Below are 17,729 nucleotides of genomic sequence, written 5' to 3' on the forward strand. Positions count from 1 at the left end.
TCCATGAGGTTAGGGGTTCAAACCTCTTTCTATGCGTTTTTTAGTTAATATTGCCTAGCTTGAAATATTGAATTGTGACGTGGCGCAATGCCATTGATAATTGAGTGATGATGTGGCACGATGCCATTGATTATTGAGTGGTGATGTGACACCCGACGTGGCGCATAAACCTTATTAGGAACACTTTTTAATAATAATAATAATAGTGTGTGGTCCGAGCGATGCCCCGGTTTGCTAGTTTGGACTTGTTTAATTCGCTAATCAAATTCGAATGTTTAGATAGTAAGTCTTGTTGGTTTCGAGTTTAAATCTTACTATAAACATTTTTTAGTTGTCAAATTCAATCATTACATAATGGAAACAAATAGTATGATAAGACACAAATTAACTTATCTAAGTTAACTATAATTTTATTGGATAAAAAAACACAATTAATAAATGGCTAAGATGGTAAAACTTTTAACTTAAGACTCATTTGTTTTAGGAACAATTTTCAATATATAAGATTATAAGTATAGATTCCTTATCTAACGCCCCGAGACGCTTGTTGGCAAAATCCTATTTCAAATACCTAATATCTTAATTTTAATTACTTACTTCTTTCTTTCTTTCTTTCTTTTTTTTTTTAATTTTTATTTTTTTATAATAGTTTAATGTATAATAATTATTTATTATAAATTTAAAGCACACATTGCTTATATATATATATATATATATATATATATATATATATATATATATATATATATATATATATATATATATATATATATATATATAAGTATGAAAACTAACAAAAACCCAATCTATTAAGTTACAAAATTTATTTTATTATTTAATTTTATTTATTTTTTTTGACGGAAAAGGCCTAATCACTTGATAATGGTTGAGATTCACAAAGTCAAGTCACTCAACCTTCCATCATGTAGATAATATTTAATATTAATACATATAATAATGTAACTTCATCAATTACATATTTACATGGAGTACTCCATAATAACTTAGTGGGATCCAAAGATTAAATGTGGTCACTTCGTATAAAACTCAATATGAAGCAAATGACTGAAGCTCTCTAGTCAAGTAAAACATTTCATGTTTAACCAAAAATATAATAATATATTAACTCCGTATATTTAAAAAAAATGTAAAAATTGATGGGCCTTGTATAGTTGTATCTACTCCAGCCCGTACTCCCTTGCATACATGGTTACAACTATATATCCTAATGAAACAAATGCAGAAGTGTAACAGGCAACAATAAATATAGCTTTATGACGTTTTGTGGAGTAACGCTTTTCCCCTATTTATATGAAGCACCCAACATACTTCCTTCTGAGTATTCTCTATTTTCACGATGATCGCAACATAACACATTGAAACAGCAATGCTGTCAATTTGGCTATGAGTGTCGGTTGGCCTTGGTTTATGGAGATTAAGACATAAACACAAAAAAGAATGTTCTGGGAATGTCAAGACTTGTAATCATAACCCCGTTAGCTATGAATATACCGTAAATGATCCTACTTCTCACAGTATGCGTTTGCGTCTGGCTTCTTATCCAGAGCAGATAGATATATTTTGAGGAATCCTTTATAGCAATACCTGTCTCTAATATAGTAATACTTCTTTGGATGACAAAGCTACGCAAACGAAAGCGATGAATATGGTGTAGGGATCGGAAAGGAGTACTACGACACCCACTATGGCACACACAAGACAATCAATTCAAATTCAACCCAATCAAACCAAATACTCACACAACCAAAGTAGCACAACCAAAACAACAATTAAACAGTAGCAAAAGTATAATAATACCAACAATAATTGGAAGAAACAACAATAATTAACACACACAGATTATATGTGGAAAACCCTTCGATGTAAAGGATAAAAACCCGGGACCGTGTAAGGAGTACACTCTAGTTTCTGTTATAGATAATTGAGAGTAAAATAAACCCAAATCAGTCTATACAAGATTTACACTCCCACCAACAACAACAAACTATAAGAGATTGAAATTAGAGAGCAAAAGAGTAGAATTCACCCAAAAGACAACAGTTCTGTCCGAAGATGATTCTGACCAAACCAAACTTCAAAACGACGATCCAACCGTCTAAAATGAATCCATTGATGTCAGGAGTAACCTATCAAAATTTGAGCATGATCCAACGGTGAAAACTCCGGCAATAGCCAATTTTGTAAAGGCTGTCCAGAAAAATTCGAAGTTGGATGCTTTTTATAAGAACCCTCACTCTCTCTCTCTTTTATGTGTGTAATTTTTTTTTTGACAAGAAGAAAAAGGATTTTATTAATGAAAGATGGCCAAACGGCACTTATAAACAATTTCTAGGAAATCTAAAATTCCAATAAAAGTACAAATTACCTTAAAACTAGTTACATCGCAGATTCGATCGACGACCGCCTTAATAAAAAACTTCATCTGAAGCAATACAATATGTGAGTTAGCTCTAATTCGGCTTAGATCCACAGATGAATAGTTGTTTGGGTGAAGAAACTCATATAGCCTTCTAGATACGACCGCCTTAATAAAAAACTTCATCTGAAGCAATACAATATGTGAGTTAGCTCTAATTCGGCTTAGATCCACAGATGAATAGTTGTTTGGGTGAAGAAACTCATATAGCCTTCTAGATACTTTCGGAGACGATAAAACCCTAAATCTTCGATCTTTAGCATATGAACAAACAAAAATCATAAGCCTAATCGAATAAACCCCATCATAAAGAATTGTCATTTTTTTTTTTGCTATGGTATATTAGCAAAAGAACAGTACTATCTTACTCTCTATAATGTAGCAATTCATAATGTCCCTCCAGGCTTATATATGGAATCATAATCTGGCACCAAAAACTGCAGCGGAAACTCCTACAACAGATTTTAGATACGTTACATTTCTCTGGGACATACTGTGGTTCCAAGTTTTCCCCAGGTTTTTTGTTATGGTCAACTCAAAGAGAGAGATAACCAAAAGAGCTGGTGTTTTGATGAAGAGTGCAATGTCAGGAGCCTTCTATAATCTCCTTTGTTTTGTGACGTTAGCAATGTGAGCAATTAATTTAATCTCCATTTCATCTTTCCAATGGTTTTATCTTCATTGAGAGGAGGAAATTGCATGACTTGCTGTGATGGATTTGGTTTTTTTATCAACTACTGTGAATGCAGTTTATAGGAGGCTTATACTACCTGCTTCATATCCTTTGGTTGTCAAAGTGCATGGATATAGTAGAAGAAAAAGAATTGGAACCTAGAAATCTTGACTGAGATCAACTTCTTTCCAAATGTGCCCAAAATAATATGATTGAACCGGGTATATACTCCAGTATTTTGACAAATAAAATCGGGATGAAGAATTTTATACAAAAATATATGTTTTGCTTCTCATGGGGGCTCAAAAGCTTGAGGTATGTTTCCTCAGTGAGTAAAATTATGCTAACAATGTGCATTGGAAATCTCTGGGTTGAATAACATAAAGTCTTGGTTGTAACTTAAGTTCTTTATTATTATAATTTTTTTTTTCGTATTGCAGTTCTTTAGGTCAGAATTTCTCCACAAGCTATTCCACTTGGGAGAGCCTCATGAGTATCATCATTACATTATATGGCCTGATTTTGTTGGCGGATTTGATCACCCGGATGCAGGTACTTTCTGCATTATCCCTGAAGTAATGTCAACAGGAACTTTATTATGACTTCATTCTCTATGTTCTTGATGTTTAATGCTGTTTTCCTTCTAGCTAAAGGTCTTCCTCTATTATAGATAAAGGCTGGCATACAGTCCATGGAGGAAAGGGAAGAACAGCAAAGAGCAAGACAAAGAGATGTAAAAGAATGGATGGATTACCATCAACTACCACACAATCTGAAGGAACGGGTTGATCTAGCTATCCAATCTGAATGGACGGAAAATTGCATTGGTGATGAAATCATGTTGGAGTCGCTTCCTGTTGAGCTAAGATCTGAGATTCGGAAATATTTATACATGGATTCTGTGTGTACGGTAAGATAACCCCCTTCCTTGAAGTTGTATCATTGTATACTCATTTGTTTACAGGCAGGCTAAGAACATGTAGCACTTTAGACATACCTTAAATTGTTAGCAAATCTTGTTTATTTAACTGATGTACATCCAATTAACAAAATAATACTTGAGAAACTTAACAAATTTGTACTCATACTGTATATTGTGTGCTGTCTAATAATTATAAAACAATCAGCAGGTCTTGTATGGATCCGGTCTACAATAAATTATTGTAGACCTAAAATTTGACTCTTTCAAGTAATATAGTCACGTTCTGGATGATATAATTACTTTTTTTCTTAATGATATAATCATCTTTTTGTGAGTCATATTTTGAATTATATAATCTTATTTTAAGCCCTTTAGTGAGATGATATAATTATCTTTTGGATGATAAAATTATCTTTCGAATGATGTAATTACTCTTTGATACTTTTTATAATGATAAATTCACTTTTTGAATGATACATTTACATAATCAATTTTTGAATGATATAATCACTTTTGTAATGATATAATCGCATTTTGTATAATATAATCACATTCGTACAATATACTAAATGGTTGGGTGCACAATAAGTTATTGTGCACCGGGTCTATTCTAGACTTTATATAAAATAATAGTTGTAAAATTTGCTGTTAAAAATTTAGGAAAATTATTGATACTAAATTCCTTTTGTTTTTTCAGTTGCCTAAGTTTGCAGATATGGACAGTCCCCTGATAGAGGCTATTTGCCACCACCTTAGAACATTCTCTGGTAAAGGAGGCACATATGTAGTTTATGAAGGTGATATTCTGAAGCAAATGATCTTCATCTTCAGTGGTGAATTGGAACTGTCTTTCACAGACAAGGGAAACTCCAATATGACCATTTCAGGACCAGGTGAATGCTGTGGCCAAGAACTTGTAACATGGGCTTCACAACCCACAACTTCAATGGACAGCCTCCCTTCTTCGACTTGGACCATAAAGTGCCTCACAGACGTTGAAGCATTTGTGCTGCAGGCTTATGACATGAAGATTCTTGCTACTCTATTCGCTCATAATCAAGAGTTTCAGCGTGCTTTCAAGCAGCATTACCCTTAACTTGGATCTGAAATATGATCATGAGCTCATGATGCTGCTGTTTACTTGGAAGCATGTCATATATTTGGTTCAACTGAGGTCTTACTAAATACTACTAAATGCTGCTAACATATTTTGTGAATGCAATTCAGTTTAAGGAAATAATTCTAGCTAGGAGTACATTGCATCTCCATTATTTTTGTAGACATGGAAATGTAAAACTTGAACATGGCTGCAGGAATTACTGGACAATGTGATGTTCTTGTACAACATCAAAGCAGAAGATAATTCTTTTTCTCAATTTCAACAATAAATTTCTCTTGAACAATAATAGAATTCTTGTATGCCAGAAATGTAAAGTATGCTAGAGTTTTTATGTAACAACGACAATATGGAATGAGAATGAGTATTGTTACTTAAAGGTGTGGTGTGTCACATATAAGACTTTGCCAGTACTTTTTTAGGGCAAGGAGGTGAGAGTAGTGTGAAGGAGCATCCGACTCCTTCAAGCTAAGAGGAAGAGTGTTTTATCATGTAACACTAGATAGAGTTTCAAGGACCAACCTATGAAGGACCTAGTCTAACAACTTTTCATTGACTTTTGACAATGTTTACAAAGAAATCTTGAGATGTGAAAATAAACAAATATCATGTTGATGAGTGGTTAAAGTTATTGTTAATGATTGATCAATAATCACATAGACTTATCAAAGGTTAACATGACCAGAAATTGGGATTAATCAACCAAATTAATACTACTTGCATTGTTTGGGGAATAAGCTAGATTCTTAAATGATTAGTAAAAACGTATTGACCTGCTGGAATTTTAATGAAGAAATGTCATTGAAAGAAAAGATAGTTAGGTTTGGAGTATGTTGAACCGTTGAAGTATTGAACATCCAAATAATTATATATATGATCACTAATCTATTTTGTTAATGTTGTTTATAGAATTATAATTCACCCATTTAATTCTTCGCATACAATCATTCAATCTGTTTTTGATAAATTTAGGAGTTTTTTTTTAAGGTGGTGGTAATCAATAAAGACGTAAAGTTAGGCATGAAATCTGATGTGCCGTACGAAAAGAATTCAAACTAAATTTTGCTATTGGTCACAAATGAGTATATCGACGCTTTATCTGGCTCAACAAGCTCCAAACATATTACGCTTATTCCAAGTATCATAATTACATCTATATACATTTCATGACCTACCATCGTGTCTTTTATAGAGATTCGGGGTTACCACAAGCTGCATGCCGGGCCGGCCATGCCCAACTCAAGGTGGTAGAGTCCTCCTTGGTAAGAAAGTACAAAAGTCATTAGTCACGCGAGTCCGTCAACATAATAAAATCAAACAAAATAATGATGTCTGGACTCACACTTTTACTCAGTCTTCAGCTCAACGTAACATCCAATATTCTTACACATCACTTTCTCCCTCCATTAATTCTCATTTTCTCTGATTTTTTTTCCAATCACACAATTACAACCGTACCTTCCTTTCCAATATTATTCCCTGTTTGTTTTTCTTCAAGTCAGCCTTCCTTTTTCAAAAAGTCTTCCCTCCTAAACCCCATTTTCTACCCCCTACTACCCTTCATAATCACCATTCTTTCTCTCTCCAAAAACACCTTTATCACTCTGTTTTCCCTACCTTTTATTTTAAGGGCACCTTACCTCAATTGGGTATCTTTGTTAGGTAATTAACCAAGTCCAAAGTTTGAATCTTTAACTAATACTTGCCAATTGGGTATTTTTCTGAATTATTCAGAATTTGGTATTAAGGGTTTCTTGTGGAATTGGAGCTTATTTTAAAGACTGGGTCAAATCAAAACCCAGTTTTTTTTGGGGCAGTTTTTGTTGAATTTTGGTTGTAAATTATGTTTGGTGTTTGATGAAAGACAGAGAAAATGAATGATTATTGGTGGTCCAATGGGTTCTTTACATGGAGCATGCTGCTTTTACTAGCTATTTTCCAGCTCAATTTCATCTTTTCTTCTTCTCTCAATCATGAAGGTACTTAATTCTTTCAAAAAATTTAATTTACTAGTTCTGGGGTTACATATTGTAGATTAATTTTTATGTATATGTTATGTGAATGATCAAGTGATTATGTAAATGACAATGTTATTTTCGGGGGGTATCAATTAAGAACTCAAATTCTTGTATCAGACGATCAGACCAAGTATTAGTTACTCGGAAAATTTCAAATGTTAAGCAAAATACATAAAAAGTTACCATTAAACGCGCTAAAAATAAAATTATATTGGATGATCAAGTGATAAATTGTGAATTTGGGTGATGTAAACAGGAATTGCTCTATTAAAGTTTAGAGAAAGAGTGGTAAATGATCCATACAAAGCATTGTCAAGTTGGAAGGAGGAAAATGGAGAAGCAAACCCCTGTTCATGGTTTGGAATTGGGTGTGTTGGTGGACATGTTGTTTCCTTGTGAGTTCTTCTCTTTCTTCTACTTTTTGAATTTTGATTGTTTCTTTTTGTTTAAAGCATTACATTTTTCCGACATGATTTTACTTTAGTTCTCTTTATTTTTAATGGTGCTGTTGATATAATTATGCTTTCCCCGTTTTAGGAAAGGTTGTTAACAGTTTTCGATTACCTTATCAAACTTGTGACCTTGTTTTCATTTATATGAAATTATTGACTCTAATCTGAACTTGAAGAAATTCATTTTCTTCTCAGCAAAACAATGTGAAAATTTTGTATGCTTTATAGCTTTTCTTCAGCTTGTCATTATTAATATGAGTGTTTTGAAGAGAGAAAACGCCCTAAAATAGTGAGGGCAAAATGAAGTTATAAATGTAATAACAGTACATCCTAAAGTTACAAGCTGAGAACAGAAATATTTAGGATAACTTATTACAATGCCAAATAATTACAGCTTTAAGTATTGATAATTACCTTCCTGAAACAAGCAAGAGAGGTAACTTAACGGCTTAGGCTCGAGCTGGTAATCAAGCTGACTTGAGCTTGCTCAGTTGGCGCATGATGTTTGCTTGCTTCTAACCTCTAAGTTCGAATCGCCTGACTTGCACGATGTTATAGGAGCTTGTGCTGGTTGATTGTTGTGGTATACTTCCACAAGACTTACTTGAAACCTATTTGCCTGTTGTGAAGTTTTGAGCTCGAAACTTCTGAAACAAAAGAAGTCAGGGTGTAATGAACATAGCCATACTTAATCATCATAACTGACAATGCACTTATCTCTTATTGAACTATTACAATCTGACATGTGTGATTTGTTAGGTGTAATATATAATAGGTATAGTAGTACACTTTTGGACTATTATTGTGCTGGTGTTTGTTGAGTATTCAAGTATACATTCATTCATGTGTTTTTTATGTCCTAAGCTGAAGTAAATTTTACAGGAACTTGAAAAATCTTTGCCTTGAGGGAACACTAGCTCCGGAACTTCACCAACTGCTACACATAAAGTCTATGTAAGAATATACGTAGTATTAAAACATATGAAGTGTAATACTGTATATAATTTTTGTTCTCTTTTATCTTGCATTTATGTCACTCTGAAGTCTTTTGCAGCATATTAAGGAACAATTCCTTTTCTGGATTCATACCCGAAGAATATAGAAATTTGAAAGAGTTGGAGTTGCTAGACTTGGGTTACAATAGATTTTGCGAACCAATTCCAGACGAAATTGAACAAAACATCCCAAACCTGTAAGTTGCTGCAACATATTTGCATACATACTACAGAGAATATTCTGAATACAATGTTGTTTTCTCTTTAGTCATTATATCCCACCCCTATTTAATCTGCAGTTTATTAAACAACAATGGATTATCTTGCCACATGTCTCCTGATGTAAAAGATACGACACTTCTTGAAATTCATGTAGATAAGAGCCAGCTGAATAATTGTGTGGAAGTATTACCACATCCCAGGTAATGTGGGACATTTCACATGACTGTAGGGAGGATTTACAGGTTATTTATTAGCAATACATCTACAAGAGAATTTCTCTGGCTACATGTTTAAGAATTAAGGCCTATGCATTAAGATTCCTCTTAAATGGAACTGCTTAGCATATAAATAATTGAGATTAAACGATGTGCTTCTTGAGGGTAAAATGTTGTTTTCTTTGGTGAAGTGCTGATGACAACTTGTTCTTAACCTTAGGCAAAATGATCATGCAGAAGAGGTTGTACATTCGAGGATTTTACAGGAGCAACTTCGAGGTAAACCTCTAGGTTCTGAGCAACCATCTCCAGCTGATAAGGCACATGCAGGTGGTGCAGCTAATCAAGAACATTCTGCTGCATCTCCAGATGGAAAGTTCCCACCACATCTTAGGCGAGAATCCCCACCCCCTCCATCATCAGATCCTGTTTTTAGATTTCCAGCACCTAACTTGACAAATGAATTCCCACCATTACAACCGCCTCCACAACCTCCCCCTACTGCATCAGCTGTTAATTCAAGTAATAAGTTAATTCCAATAGTGGCTGGAGCAGTGGGTGGATTTATCGCATTGACTCTAGTTGGTTTATTATTATTCCTATTACGAGGCTACAGGATCAAAAAGGCAACAGGATTTAGTGGTCAGCTTAAGAGAGCATTTGTTGCAGGTTTATATGCTCTTTTTTTTTTTTTTTTTTTTTATCCTTTTTTATTACTCATATTTTTTTATTTAAAAAAAAAAATTGCTTCTTTTATGGACATGTTGAAGTTTAAGAGAATCAAAGTTGTGTAAAAGTTTGTTATTTGAACATTAGGTAATGATAGATCAGATGGACTCAGCAGTCATAAGCCAAGCTTTATCGAAGGTTAGAATCTTCCTAGTTTTATGTCAGCTTTTAGATTATTTGTTATAACTAGTCATGTAGAGAATATTGTTTGCTACTATTATTTTACTACTACACTGCTCAAAAAAAATGTAGGGAACGCATTCTTACTAATCCCTAAACCCTACTAGTCTGGACTAATTAAGGATTATGCTACATAGATTCACTCCTCTGGAGTTCTTGTACAACAAACAGGATCTATACTAGGTAATCATTGTTGTTGCCTTTGTTTTTAGCAGCATGTTGAACTGCTAATAACCCTTCAGTCCTTGAAGGGCTATTAATCGTTAAGCACCATGATTTCAGCTTCTGTGATGATTAATTTAGCACTATATCTTATTTTCTCAAATATATTTTATTTCTTTTTATATTTTTTACATTTTTGTGTACAAAAGCTTAATCTTAAGAATTTCCATTGCAGGGATGCCAAATCTGAAGAGGTCTGAACTTATAACTGCTTGTGAAGATTTCAGCAATGTCATTGGATCATCATCTATTGGTACCATATACAAGGGAACATTTTCAAATGGAGTTGAAATAGCCGTTATATCTCTTGTTGCAACTTCTGCCAAGGATTGGTCAAGAAATCTGGAAACACAGTTCAGGAAGAAGGTAAAATTGATACCGAAAAAAGTAAATACTTATAAACATTATCTTGGATTAAAATGCTTACTTAAATAGATTTTGTTCCCTTTTTCCTTCTCCAGATTGAGACTTTATCCAAGGTGAACCACAAAAATTTTGTCAACATTATAGGCTATTGTGAGGAAGAGGAGCCGTTCACTAGAATGATGGTTTTTGAATATGCTCCAAATGGCTCACTCTTTGAGCATTTGCATGGTGAGTATTTCTAGCCCTCCTTGTTCAAATCTAGCTTCAGAGTTCAGACAGTGGACTAGAGAAATGTGGTGATAAGTAGATAAATTGTGTGCCTTTTGGTCTATCATCGTCTAAAAAGATTGAAGCAACAGTCTATGCTAGATTAGCAACTAATTTCGGTTTAATATAATATGAAACAAATAGTTCCTGGACCTAAGTACTGATAGGATTATGACTTTATGCTGCTAATCCAGACATTGTCTTGCATAAGATTTACAAAGTAATACCTCTAGATTTAGAACATATAAGGCTTCCAAAAGAAAGAGGGAAAACCGAGAGAGAAAATCCATGTTGAACTAGTGGAATAAGAATTATGATCAGGACTGTAATATTTCTGTTACCTGAATGAATTTATTATCCTGATGATTTTTTGCAGTAAAGGAAGCCGAACATTTAGATTGGGCTATGCGGTTGAGGGTTGCAATGGGAATGGCATACTGCCTTGAGCATATGCACCAACTAACACCACCAGTGACTCACCCAAACCTCAACTCATCAGCTGTGAACCTCTCTGAAGATTATGCAGCAAAACTTTCTGATTTCTGCTTTTGGAATGAAGTGGCTGTTCCACAAGTGCAGCCTTTGGCTATTGGCTTGAGCAGTTTAAGTACAACATCAGTTACACCCGAGAGCAATGTCTACAGTTTTGGCTTGTTGCTTCTAGAAATGATGACTGGTCGTATCCCTCATTCTGTGGAGAACAACTCACTTGATGGTTGGGTGTTGGAGTGTATGAGAGGGGAGAAACCTATTAAAGAAATGGTTGACCCCATGTTAAGACATTACAAACCAGAGCAGCTTGATAAAATTAGTGAGGTAATAAGAAAATGTCTTCATTCTGAACAAAATAGACCGACAATGATAGAAGTTACTGCAAGATTGAAAGAAATAACAGGCATTATACCGGATAAAGCAGTACCACGATTCTCCTCCCTTTGGTGGACAGAACTTGATGCTCGTTCTGTAAATGGAACCTAGAAGTTATAATACATGGTTTTTGAGTGTTTTTGCTGGTTTTATTTATCTCCAAATATAAAGCAGTCACATTTTTTCATTTGCTTGTCACAGTACAAATTTAGCATGTAAAGTTTGATGTTGTATTTATGAAGTATGTAGTACACTTGATGGTCCTACATTGCTATAACTATATGAAGTTCTATATTTTTTCCAAAAAAAAAGGAGAAAAAAAAAAATCCATCTGTGTTTGTTGTCTGAAGTTGGGCTCTCCAAATTTCTGATGCATAACTTTTATAATAGAAAGTCAACCTTTCATACAGATTGGTTAGCAAAGTCCATATCCTGTCTCCAAATTCTTTTTTTTTTTAAGGGCACCTACTAAAAACATCTTTTACTTGGATAATTTATTGGCATAAGTTTCAAGAAGAGTAAAATTCCCTTAACTAAGTAAAGTCTAATGTAATTTTTTGATCAAAATTTTCACTAGTGTTCTTCCTTTCCTGTAAAAGAAACTTGGGTGGAAGTGTGATCATATCAAGTTTCATCAAAATACAGATTAATAGACCATCTTCACTTTGGTTCAATGGATTTAAGTCATCAAGGCGATCAATCATTTGGTTTAGTTCGGATCTATTTAAATCGGCCTTAATATAATAAAATAATCAATATAGATCATATCAATTTTCAATCATAGTTAATTAGCCAATTAGGTACATATCCTTTTCCTGATCTAGGTCTAACCTGGATAACGCATAACAGTATAATCTATAATGCAAGAAATCACAGATTGGTCTGAATGGCAGTGAAGTGATCTGCACCTGATCATGAATTTAAATGAATACTTCTATAATTTTTTTTATACAAATTATATTCCATATGATGTTCTTCACGTCAACCACCACTACTTTTGTTTTTGTTGATCTTCTCCTTTCTCTGCAGGCTGCAGTAGTTGCCTGCATGTCCAAAGTCCATTTTCTGAATTAAAAATGGGTGTTGGCAGTTGACACTAACCTTAGTAGCACCCACGTACATTGAACAATCAATCAGATAATAAACATATAAATACCCATAATAATCCCTCTATTTCTAAAACAAAAACATAATCCAACTTTCCTAAACACAAAAACAAGAAGAAAAAAATGGCAAGAACCCATAATTTGTTTCTGTTATCAGTTCTGCTCCTAGCTGTAGTCATTACTTATGCAAGCGCGGATGGATATGGAGAACATAAAAGTTCGTATCCAAAACCATACGCACCGCCTAAAATAGTATCTGATGTTGTAGTGGAAGGGGTAGTCTACTGTCAGAGCTGCAAGCACTCAGGATCGTGGTCTTTCCAAGATGCAAAGCCTATTGGTGGTGCTGTAGTCAGTGTTACTTGCAGGAATTACAGGAACAGAATCACCTACTACAAAGCCTTCACTGCAAATGATGAAGGTTACTTCTACGCTCAGCTTCAGGGCTTTTCGATGAGGCATCCATATCTGGATCATCCTCTTCAGGCTTGTGTAGTGAAGCTGGTTTCTTCCCCTCTCGAAAGCTGTGACGCCTACACTAATATCAACTATGGTGAAAACGGAGCTAAGCTTCGGTTTGAGAAGAAGAAAATAATGTCAAAGAATTACGACGCTGTGGTTTATGCTGCTGGTCCTTTGGCCTTCCTCCCTGAATACTGTACTCCTGATGAATACTGATTTATTTTTGTGTGATTAGTTTATTACCCTCGCCTCAGTTTATTAACTTTGGCGTGTGTATGTGACTTGTGGGGTTCTTGTCTAAATATGAGAGCCATTTTGTATGTTCATGAATACTAAGCATTAACATTTTCTTAACTCAGCAGTCAGAAATAACATTTCTCTTTGCCTAGATGTATTTCTGATGATCTTAAACAACAAACAGAGGTGCAAAATTTTGTAAAATAGATCCACATAGTTAACTAAGCATGTGTTTACAATTTAAAAAAAATAAAAAAATAAAAAAAATAAAAATAAAAAATAAAAGGGTAGAACAGAAGATAAATCCATTGGTTTTCAATTTGACTATTAGCGGAAGGCAACACTAGAGGCAAAAGTTAAGCAATGGTACACAAATACACAATACAACATCAAATTTTGTTTGCCCCATAAAAAGAAGCAATACAAGTATCATACCTAAAAATCCAATGGCATCTTAAAGAGGTCATTTATATCATCCATAGCTTCTTTTGTGAAGATGGTTGGCTCATGTAAGTCAAGATTATCTTTGCTTGAAGATTTTCTTGGAGGTTGTGGACCTTCCAAATGATTGAATTCATCATCAGCAAGAATTGAAAACCCACCAAAATCATTATTTTCTGACACGGCTGCTTTTTCCTGCCTTTTCCTTCTGGTGGTCCTGACAAAATCAATTGGCTTCCCAAACATGCCATTTATATCTTCCATAGCTTCTTTAAGGTTAACTGTCGGATCCACCAAGCCATGGTGGCAGATATTTTCCACCTCTGGTTCATCAAGAATAGCTGAACCAACAAATCTACGAACAACTGTGTCCTCCCTAAATTTGGTTCTGGTCTTTCTGGATGATTTCTCCACTTTCATCTCATTAGAATACTCTGACTGATGATCTTGAGGCCTAAGAAACACAAACGCATCAACCCTGGAAGAGGATGACGGGGAGTCATCTGCTGACGTTTGGGTCTCACTTGGTTCAGAATCATTGCTCATCTCATCATCAACAAAGATCTTGAGTGGTTCTTGGGGAGGCTGATCAGTTTTATTTTTTTGCGCTATAAATTTTTCCTTGTCACTTTGACAAGTTGATCCAACCTTATTATCCAAATTTTCATCTATAAACACCTCGAGTACATTGCTTGTGCTCTGATCTACTTTGGGTTGCCCTCTATATGTTTTTTGAACAAAATTTGCAGGCTCAATGGGTTCTTTGAACATGCTATTTATGGCATTCATGGCCTCTTTCATGTTTATGGTAGGTTCTACCAGGCCATGGTGACAGGCATCTTCTGCTTCAGACCTTCCAACAATTGCAGAATCTACAAACTTGGCCACAACAGAATCATCTCGGTACAACTTGCTACCAGCATTTTCCTTTGCTTCATTTAGTGGCATCGTATTCTGAGGACATTCTGTTAATATGTTCCTAGAATTGGTATGCTCTTTCTCAATGGAACTTCCAATAACTTTGCATAATCTTTCATTATTCTCCACAACGCTACAACCTTGGTCAGTGGTATTATGATCAGACAAAGGTCTCTTAGTTCTCCTCTCCTCACGCTGTATAAAAATAATGTGTTAACTTTAAACTTCTTGGTCCCTTGAAGTATAAAGCTGTTAAAAGTTTGAGAAAAGAATTGGAGGAACCTGAACTCTCTTGTTCCTGTGTCGCTTCATGCGTTGTATAAACTGCTCATATGATTTCTGCAATTCATCTAAAGGTTCTGCAAGGCTTCACAGAAGTTCACAGGACATGAATAATACTCTGAAGCACAAATTAAATACTCAAACATCCTAATGCATGAAATAAAAAACTAAACAAGACAAAGATTTCATACTTAATGCCTAACATAACTAATATCAGTTCATGCACAGCCCGTTGTCAATAGCTAGGACACAGATGGACACAAGCACACCATTAAACTGAGTATACATGGAAACTGGAGAATCTTAGTTCTTGATTGATTGCATCAAACTTCTACTGGTATTTAAAACCAGCTGGTCCCAAGTCATAATCACATTGGAGTATTCAGTCAAGCGATTCATGTCACTTATCTGTAGTAGTAGATTGAATGGAACAATAACTATACTAAGTAGCCTGTGACTTCACAATGCCAAACTGATTGCTTTGTTTCTGGCACAGATTATTTTGAATTTTTGAAAAAAAATGTCCAAAAAGTAATTACTATCAGAAAGCTAAGTTCAAACATGATCAAACGTCTCCAATCAAACACGACCATATTCTGAGATACAAGCCAGGATTCCATTCCACATAGCCCATAATTGATTGGACTTTAAAATGCTCTCCTCCACATAGGGATTTGCAAAGAACTGCTGTACTAAGACATTAAGAAGTGCTAACTTCCCCTCTCCTTTGCATTCTACCTCTGGCCTTAGGTACATTAACAAAAGGGCTATGTGCTATGTTCATAAATATTCCATTAGAATGTGTTCAGATTTCACCCTAAAATTGCCTCTGTGGCTAAGACTACTCCATGCTAAATTAATTGTGTTTTTTTTTTTTCAATTAGGCACAGACTTTTTTGAAAGAACCATCCAACAATGAATAAGCTATGTGCAAACATAATCAGACATCTCCAATCAAACACAAGACCTTTACTTTGAGACGGAAGTTGGTATTCCATTCTACTTAGCACTTTGGTCGGGCATAAAAGTTGTATATTGTTCTCCTCCATCTCGTGATTAGCACTTAGCTCTTGAGGATTAGCTTACTTTTTCCTCATTCATATCCAAACTCCAATCATAGCCACATGAACCTCCACTCTTTCAAAAAGGCTAATGTGCTAAACTTCTAAAGTTCACCTTTCATAACTCCAAACAAGAAATATGATCAGATTACAGTCATTACACCCTAAACCCTATTTCAAACAGTTATTAAGAAACCAAACATGCTCGAAATCCAAACATATGATACATTTAAAATATTCTCACTAGATAAACTCTCTACCTTGTTCAATTAAGTTCATATTTTTTTCTTTCCAAGAGTAAAAAAGGCAATAATAAGGTCTCCCCTCTTCAACCCCACTTACCACAAATCAATCAATCAAAGCCTTAATCCCATAAGTGGGGTCGGCTACATGTACCAAATTTGATTATTCCGTGTAATCACCCCCACTTACCACAAATGATCAACAACAAAAGCTTTTTAGGGTTTTAACCAAAACCCCATTTTCTACAGCTATACAACCCACATTGATGAAATATACCACAAGCTCACATTATACAGCTACAATATACATACAATATACTTCTCCCCTAATAATTTCATTTGCATTCTTCACATTCGACCAAAAAAACAAAAAACCACCAAATAAATTATACAGTTACTTACTTTTGAACCCCCAAATGATATAATTTCTCAGCATCATCAAATTTCTTAATCTTCTCATTATAAAGCGCATAAGCCTGATAAAACAAAGCCCGCTTAATCCCAATTTTTTTCATCTCCATAGTCCTTAACAACGCCTTCGGATCATCAACAAAATCCATCTACACTCCACAATCAAAACCCTAAATCAATTAAACATTTTTCACAGATTCTTGAACTGAAAATTCAATCAATTAAGAAAAAAGAGGGGAAACAATTACCAATTGCAACCAAATGCGGAGATATCGGAGGTCATTGCGATAACGGCGGTTCGAATCGAAAGTCTGAGCGCATTTTTGAAGAAATCGAGGGAGTTTTTCTTTGAGGAGATGGGGTGGTAAGCTGTTCTTCATTTTGCGAACTCCGCTGCCATTGATTTCAAGCAAGTTAGTGAGAGAGGTGGTGAAATTGATGAAGAACGAAGAGGGAGGAGAGAGAAAGTAGGTTACCTAATCCATGGAAGAAGAGGGTCGTTGCCGGAGTAAGATTTAATGTCGGAGATTAGAGATGAGAAGAGATCGTTGGGATTAGTGCTCGCCATTTTTGCTCTGTTACAGAGCTTTGGGATGAGGGGAGGGGGAGGGGGAGAGGAAGAGGAAAGTGAGAATTTAAATTTTGATGAATGCGTTTAGCCGTTAGAGACCTTGAGTAGTACTCCGTATGAGATGAGGGCTTGAGGCCCATTTGGAAAGGTAAAGATCCAATAATATATACTACCTCCGTTACACATTATGTGCAACATTTGCCAAAAAGAGATGCTACACATTATGTGCAACAAACTAATACTTTCCATTTTTAGTAAATTTTTTTGGCTGAAATTACTAACATACCCTTACTAAAATTCAATTAACACATTAAAT

General features: G+C 34.8%; 4 protein-coding genes across 5 annotated transcripts; 3 read left to right on the top strand and 1 right to left on the bottom strand.

The window, feature by feature from the left end:
- The first annotated feature begins 3,404 nt into the window (after window positions 1-3,404).
- Window positions 3,405-5,128, top strand: LOC145590679 (cyclic nucleotide-gated ion channel 17-like). Its single transcript, XM_081647091.1, has 4 exons — window positions 3,405-3,425; window positions 3,551-3,685; window positions 3,781-4,020; window positions 4,730-5,128. Exons 1-4 carry the CDS (start codon window positions 3,405-3,407, stop codon window positions 5,126-5,128), a joined length of 795 nt encoding a protein of 264 aa, XP_081503217.1.
- A 1,540-nt stretch (window positions 5,129-6,668) lies between these two features.
- LOC145592647 (putative inactive receptor-like protein kinase At3g56050) lies at window positions 6,669-11,869 on the top strand. Of its 2 annotated transcripts, XM_081649154.1 has the most exons (11): window positions 6,744-6,811; window positions 7,018-7,128; window positions 7,424-7,562; window positions 8,502-8,573; window positions 8,674-8,811; window positions 8,914-9,036; window positions 9,272-9,720; window positions 9,868-9,918; window positions 10,358-10,548; window positions 10,644-10,776; window positions 11,192-11,869. In XM_081649154.1, the coding sequence occupies exons 2-11, from the start codon at window positions 7,023-7,025 to the stop codon at window positions 11,791-11,793; spliced, it is 2,004 nt and encodes a 667-aa protein (XP_081505280.1). In that variant the 5' UTR covers window positions 6,744-6,811; window positions 7,018-7,022; the 3' UTR covers window positions 11,794-11,869. The 2 variants fall into 2 exon arrangements, with proteins under 2 accessions (XP_081505281.1, XP_081505280.1); XM_081649155.1 differs by lacking the exon at window positions 8,914-9,036 and having other exon boundaries at window positions 6,669-7,128.
- A 1,006-nt stretch (window positions 11,870-12,875) lies between these two features.
- Window positions 12,876-13,615, top strand: LOC145592649 (non-classical arabinogalactan protein 30-like). The gene has a single exon (XM_081649158.1). It carries the CDS (start codon window positions 12,912-12,914, stop codon window positions 13,464-13,466), a length of 555 nt encoding a protein of 184 aa, XP_081505284.1. The 5' UTR covers window positions 12,876-12,911; the 3' UTR covers window positions 13,467-13,615.
- Window positions 13,616-13,623: 8 nt separating this feature from the next.
- Window positions 13,624-17,457, bottom strand: LOC145592648 (uncharacterized). The gene is made up of 5 exons (XM_081649156.1): window positions 17,319-17,457; window positions 17,091-17,235; window positions 16,834-16,991; window positions 15,129-15,213; window positions 13,624-15,041 (listed from the first exon to the last, which is right to left on the bottom strand). The coding sequence occupies exons 1-5, from the start codon at window positions 17,408-17,410 to the stop codon at window positions 13,923-13,925; spliced, it is 1,599 nt and encodes a 532-aa protein (XP_081505282.1). The 5' UTR covers window positions 17,411-17,457; the 3' UTR covers window positions 13,624-13,922.
- Window positions 17,458-17,729: the final 272 nt, after the last annotated feature.

This window comes from Chenopodium album, chromosome 18 (genome assembly GCF_948465745.1).
Source record: "Chenopodium album chromosome 18, dcCheAlbu1.1, whole genome shotgun sequence".
NCBI lineage: Eukaryota > Viridiplantae > Streptophyta > Magnoliopsida > Caryophyllales > Amaranthaceae > Chenopodium > Chenopodium album.

Excerpts from the sequence above, each read along its gene's own strand:
- LOC145590679 (XM_081647091.1), top strand. The coding sequence starts at position 3,405 with ATGGGGGCTCAAAAGCTTGAG. Across the intron at positions 3,686-3,780 it reads CTTTCTGCATTATCCCTGAA|ATAAAGGCTGGCATACAGTC; the intron begins GTAATGTCAACA and ends CCTCTATTATAG. Across the intron at positions 4,021-4,729 it reads ACATGGATTCTGTGTGTACG|TTGCCTAAGTTTGCAGATAT; the intron begins GTAAGATAACCC and ends TTGTTTTTTCAG.
- LOC145592647 (XM_081649154.1), top strand. The coding sequence starts at position 7,023 with ATGAATGATTATTGGTGGTCCAATGGGTTCTTTACATGGAGCATGCTG. Across the intron at positions 8,574-8,673 it reads CTGCTACACATAAAGTCTAT|CATATTAAGGAACAATTCCT; the intron begins GTAAGAATATAC and ends AGTCTTTTGCAG. Across the intron at positions 9,721-9,867 it reads TAAGAGAGCATTTGTTGCAG|GTAATGATAGATCAGATGGA; the intron begins GTTTATATGCTC and ends TTTGAACATTAG.
- LOC145592649 (XM_081649158.1), top strand. The coding sequence starts at position 12,912 with ATGGCAAGAACCCATAATTTGTTTCTGTTATCAGTTCTGCTCCTAGCT.
- LOC145592648 (XM_081649156.1), bottom strand. The coding sequence starts at position 17,410 with ATGGCGAGCACTAATCCCAACGATCTCTTCTCATCTCTAATCTCCGAC. Across the intron at positions 16,992-17,090 it reads TCCGCATTTGGTTGCAATTG|ATGGATTTTGTTGATGATCC; the intron begins GTAATTGTTTCC and ends TGTGGAGTGTAG. Across the intron at positions 15,214-16,833 it reads TATCATTTGGGGGTTCAAAA|CCTTGCAGAACCTTTAGATG; the intron begins GTAAGTAACTGT and ends ACTTCTGTGAAG.